Source organism: Gavialis gangeticus, unplaced genomic scaffold, assembly GCF_001723915.1.
Source record: "Gavialis gangeticus isolate Ggan-Ray unplaced genomic scaffold, GavGan_comp1, whole genome shotgun sequence".
NCBI lineage: Eukaryota > Metazoa > Chordata > Crocodylia > Gavialidae > Gavialis > Gavialis gangeticus.
In genome coordinates, this window is record NW_017728994.1 from 31,740,280 (window position 1) to 31,746,261 (window position 5,982).

At 43.3% G+C, this 5,982-nt stretch overlaps 1 protein-coding gene across 1 annotated transcript in view; it reads right to left on the minus strand.

Moving 5' to 3' along the window:
* LOC109287436 (WASH complex subunit FAM21-like) overlaps positions 1 to 5,982 on the minus strand; it is a 74,289-nt gene that overhangs the window by 59,264 nt on the left and 9,043 nt on the right. Inside the window, exons 7-11 of the mRNA XM_019502534.1 lie at positions 5,644 to 5,691; positions 4,925 to 5,029; positions 2,425 to 2,512; positions 1,052 to 1,123; positions 546 to 661 (exon numbers count right to left, since the gene is read on the minus strand). Of these exons, the coding sequence (XP_019358079.1) occupies positions 546 to 661; positions 1,052 to 1,123; positions 2,425 to 2,512; positions 4,925 to 5,029; positions 5,644 to 5,691 (429 nt within the window). The remainder of the gene's footprint in view (positions 1 to 545; positions 662 to 1,051; positions 1,124 to 2,424; positions 2,513 to 4,924; positions 5,030 to 5,643; positions 5,692 to 5,982) is intronic.

The following is a 5,982-nucleotide window of genomic DNA, read 5'->3' on the forward strand; positions in this document are numbered from 1 at the left end:
TGCTACTTTTACTGCCAATCCATTCTGCTCTGCCCAGCACTGTATCATGCAGATATACCCCAAGTTTCCTAGGCAACACAGGTATCCCAGGAGGTGTACCAAAGGATGCAAATAGTAAGACAATGTGAACTAAGAGAGTGAAAAATTGTTGCCAGGGAGCTAGTCAAATGCTAGTTGTTACATTTATGCAGGACCTTTAATTCTAAGGATCACATAAAACTACACAAGCCACATATTATTTAAGACTGTCCTCAGGAACAGGTACAATTAAACAGCAATTATGGTACAATGGAGAAAAAGATGGACAAGTTGGCCTAAAACATCAGGTTAAACCCTAACTCTTGAGGAAAGGCAGAGGATTTCTAGAGCGAGTGGAGAATTTCTTTCACCTGAAATGATGTATGCTCCTTCATCTGCATGGTCTTTATCTACCATATCATCTAGGCTTGCTTCCCCACCCTCCAACAAGATCCATTTATTTTTAGGGGATGTCTATACAGAGATCCATGCTTCCACTCTGCCCCTCTTATCCAGTGGTCTCTAACCTCTTCATCGTCAAAGAGTCCAGTCCCGCCACTGAAAAGGCCACCTTTAGAACCAAACGGTGAAAAGTCCTCATCGGTCAGCTTCGGAGGTTTGAAAATGTCATCATCATCATCATCTAGAAACACAGCACAAACACCAGACTGCCATGATGTAGGCTTATTCCACTGCAATCTCAATAATGATCAAGGAGACACAGAAATACAAATGCTGAAGAGCATTCAACAACTCTGGTTTTAATTTTCCATGCTCACATGCAATGGGGAAACACCAGCTTTGTCCAGAGTATAGGATTACAGTATCTTGACAAAAGATCATGTTTAAGCAACAGCTTCTTCTGCAGCCATTTCTACTCTTGTTCAGCATAGACAAAAAAACAAACTACCCGACTGCTCACAAAGTGAAGAATGCTAGTTCCTATCTAGTCCAGAAACCCTACTGTTGGAATATATCACTTTCTCCCCTTGCAACTAAGAAGGAGTTACTGTAATAGAAAAAGAAATCCTACCATCTGATGGAACTCTAGCTTCCTTCTTTTCTTTCACTGTCTTCTTACTTTTGACTTCTGCTGATGACAGGGCTAGAAGAAAGAGTTTAAAACCTGAGTTATTCTAATTATCTTTACTCCTGAATTACACAACCCGAGGCCAGTCCATTATTAGTTAGAAAGTTTGAGTCAAAAGCAGAGCTTGTGTACATGTTTCCACCTACACTGCACAGTCTCATGAAACAACCCTATACACTAGTTTTATGTCCCAGTTATTAAACTGAGAGACTCTGTCATGCAATGTGAAGCATACAAACTTCTCAGTTCTTATATTTTTATTACAGAGCACTGAGAAACTTCACATCAGTAGCAGGGTCCCATTGTATCATACAGAAAATAAGAGGGGTTTAACTGGGGGTTTGGGGACCAGAAGGTTCCTGCATGATTTTACCAAACAAGAACACTTTGTCAACCTATGAATGTTCCTGTGCAGAACTAACTAGTCTAGACCAGTGTGTTGCAAGAATATATGAAAGCGTCATGAACAAACTTTAAAAATATATCAACAAACTTTAAAAATGGATTCTCCTTTAAAGTACAAAAATGTGGGAAACACTGGCTTTTCCCTTACAGGCTGTCACAGTTCCAGCCTGCAATGGGCTGCTTGGGGCCCCCCAATGCCCCACACACTGGGGGGCTGGGGGTGGGGGGCAGCGGCAGGTCAGGAGTGAGGGGCACTGGGTCGGGATTGGCCGTGGATATTTATAAATGAGTCCTGGTACAAAAAAGGTTGAGAAACACTGGTCTAGACTGTTCAAGCTAAACAAGACAGAAAAAAAGCAGACAGAATAAATGGCAAAGTAAGATGTGTTTACAATTCTGTCAGTCTAAAGTGTGGCTAAGAATAACAAGGAGAGTTTCCCAAATGGATTACTGGTTAAGTTATGTAATGAAAACTGTAAAACAAACCTGAGGACACACCCCGTTTCACTCTTAAAAACAGGAAAGAGGCCACCAGTGAGCAGAGCTTTTCTTTGAGTCACCTGAAACCATTTAACACCCCGTGTGCCCAGGCAGGCAATTTTACTGTATGTGAGAATCTCCTTCTGATTTGGCATGCAAGGGTGAGCGTATTAAAGCCAAATGGAAGGTTTCACCTATTCTCTTTGCTAATTCCAGCACAACTCTCATATGTAACTCTGATCACAATCACCCTTCAGATCCCACTGACAACTGTAAAGCACAGTAGTAACATTTACATCACATGCTAATAGCGTTTGATGTTTATGGAATCAAACTAGGATATGAAAGAATTATTGTGTTGCTACACAAGCCCCCTAACCAACTTCAACTATCACCACTGTCCACTAGCCATATACTAAGAAGTAGCTTACACGACTGCTCCTCATCTTGTTTGCTTGGCATTTCTCCTTTTATCCGTGCTGCCAACTCATCTGCAAATGATGTTGGCCTTTTCTTTTTCTGTAGGCACAAGAAGATACTTCAGTTCCTTCAGTGTAACTCAATCCTCACCAAACTGGCAGTTACATTTGGATCATCCATCCCCCTACTGACAGAAATAAACATGTTACCCAATGATTCAGCAACCTAAGCAGCAGGATTAATACCTAAATTCCCTGTAAAGAAAAGTACAAATCCCAGAAGAATGAATCAGGCCTTCTTTAGTATGAGACAAATACACACTTGGTATTAAGGAACTTCTCTCAGGAATTTAAACAAGGACAAGTGCGAAGTCCTGCACTTAGGACAGAAGAATCTTATGCATTACTACAGCCTGGGGACTGACTGGCTAAGCAGCAGCTGTGCAGAAAGGTACCTGGGGGTCACAGTGGACACTAAGTGAAATACGAGCCGACAGTGTGCCTTTGTGCGATGAAGGCTAACGGCATACTGGGTGGCATTAGTAGGAACATTACCAGCAGATCAAGGGAAGTAATTATTATACTCTATTCTGCACTGGTGAGGCCACATCTGGAGTACTGTGTCCAGTTTTGGGCTCTCCACTGTTGAAAGGATGCGGACAAGTTGGAGAGAATCCAGCAGAGAACAACAAAAATGATGGGGAGGCTGGGACACATGACTTTTGAGGAGAGGCTGAGGAAACTGGGCTTATTTAGTCTGCAAACCAAGGGGGAATGTGATACCAGCCTTCAACTACCTGAAGGTTGATTCCAAAGAGGATGGAGCTGGACTGTTCTCAGAGGTGACAGATGACAGAACAAGGAGCAATAATCTCAAGTTGCAGCAAGGGAGGTTTAAGTTGGATAACAGAAAAAACCTCTCTCACTAGGAAGGTGAAGTGCTGGAATAGGTTACATAGAGAGGTTGCGGAATCTCTACCCTTGGAGGGTTTTAAGACCCGGCTTGAAAAGTCTTGGGTGGAATGATCTAGTTGGGGATGGTCCTGCTTTGAGCAGGGGGTTGAACTAGATGACCCCCTAAGGTCCCTTCCAAGAGTAATTTTCTATGATTTTCTATGATTCTATGACTGTTGCCTAGGTCAGGAAGGGAAGAGTCAGGTCTAACATTAGAAGCAGGAACTCAAGTCCTAGTATCTTTGTAAGAGGAGTTTTTCCCAACTTTCTTGATTTATAGCTTCCCTTCCTCTTTTGCACTATATTGTGTCTTTACTGGCTGTTATACGTGCACTGCACAGACAGCGGAGCGCCAAATCCCTTCAGAATACGACAGATCGTGCCAATTTAACAGGTCATTTAATTGGTCATACAAATGATAGAAAACAAGTACCCCTCTTAAAAATCTTTAATGCTGTCTGGTTTCTGGCTATGTTTGCAATTCACTCCATGCCATACCTGTTCATAGTAACCCAACAAGTGGCTTTGCAGAACCCTGAAATGTGGTTTTAGAGCCAACCTGAAACCTGTTCACCTCAGCTACAATTCTGTGCAGATAATGCCAGGCAAGAACCTCAAACTTCTGCAACACACCGTAAGTGAGAACTTCTACGTGCCTTCCATGCTGAAGGCCTACTAGGAACACTGGTCACTGCTAATGGCATGCCAGGGACCAGCACTCTCAGATCTCAAGCTGTAGGTACATGGTTTAACCATTTCAGTGCTCCCACAATTCGGAAGTCAGGAATGCTGATGACTGGTGTTCCTGCCTCCCATGCTGCTGGTACACTAGGACATTTAAGGCGTGAGCCCACAGCCTGAGAGTCACAATAACAGTCACTGGTGCTCCCAGCTCCCAGGCTGTGGGCAAGCACTTTAAGTCTTCCTGTGTCCCCAAAGCACAAAAGTTGGGAATGCCAGTGACTGGCTTTCCCACCCCCACCCTGCACACAGCTTAGACATTCAAGAGTGCACACCTGCAACCAGGTTTCCTGGTTGCTAGTGTTCCAGCTGTCCAGGTGCTAGTGCCCTGAGTGAACAATCTAGCAGAGCTGAGAGCACTGTTTTTCTCACCTGGGCAGCTCTTGCTGGCAGTGTCCCTGCTCCAGGTGCTACCAAATAGGAACCAAGACAGGGCAGCCTGCAGTCCTTCCTTACAGCTTATCCTTGGGTTGGCTGTCAGGGAGCTAGCTGTTCTCTCTTCCTCCTTTTGGAGAGCAGAACAGTGTAGGATCATGGGGTTCTCTCTCCCTGGCCACCCATTCAATTTTTGATAACATGACAAAGAAGTTGCTGCTTAAAACAGAAATTCTGTCATGGATCTGCCTTCTTTGTGGTAGAACCACCATTTTTTTCCTGGGAGAAATTTCTTTAATCTGTGGCATGTTATGATTTGTTGCAGGATACTTACATATATCCCACAAGAAATACAATGTCTGGATGGGGGCTCTAGTGATCACCGCACTAGCAATATTATCAACATTTTTCTTTCTCTGCACCCCAAGCAGCCATCTCTTACCAGCCTTGCACTTTCTTCTATGTCATCTTCCTCATCTTCCTCTTTCTCAGAATCAAAGAGATCACAGCCATCATCTTCGTCCTCGTCACTCAGAGGTGCAGTTCTCTGAGAGGCAACAACAAGCCCCTGCATTTCAGTACAGCTAGAAGTACGATAAATGCCACCAAGTCTAACCAAATTTGCTCAAGAAACATTCAAATAGTTTTAAGTGTGGGAACCAGGGAGAAATTGTTATACTTTCCAAATGATACAGCACATCCTCTGTATCAACTGTAATGCTAGCAAACCATCTGTTATATCGCAACCCAGACCTTATCTCACTGAGCAGCTAGAACAGCTATTGCAGTAGACTGGAATGGGATCAAAGAAAGACTCATTAAGGCAGCACTAACACTATGCATACCCTTCCCCTGCTTCTGCCCCTCAGCTCCCCTCAACATCTCGTTCTAGTGTCTCTAACCGTATATTCTACAACCCTGAAGATCTGCACTAGAGGTGCAATGCCCTGCAGATCACCTTTTGAGGATCCACACAGCAACATCATGTATGAGGGACCATGCAGTCCAGAGGTGCTAAACATACAAAAATACATGATTTGCATCTTCATAGGAAGAACAATTAAAAGTCTAGATTAAGTCCTAGATTAAGTTCTCATCTCTTCCTTGTACCTCTACTATACCAAGCGCCACTACTGCTGTTCAAGAAGTGCTTGTCCATACCATTTTCTGGTCATCCTCACTAGGGTTTCCAAACTCTTCATCCAATTCCTAGAAAGCAAGAGACATTTGATAGATATGTATGAAGCCATGCCAAATCCCCAAAGTAAAAGGCTTTGAAGTTCTATCAGCACCCTCCCTCACTGCATCTACTCAGCTGCTTTCCCACCACTGAACACTCTGGCCTAGGAAATAAATGTATCAGACACTACTAGGTTAAGGTTGTTTTTTTTCTTAAATCAAGCGCTCAACATGTTCAGATAAGTGCTTTAGGCTGATTAAACAGGGAAGATCATTCTATTCCCAAGCATGCCAAAAAAGGAGGGGGAAAAAAAAAAAAAA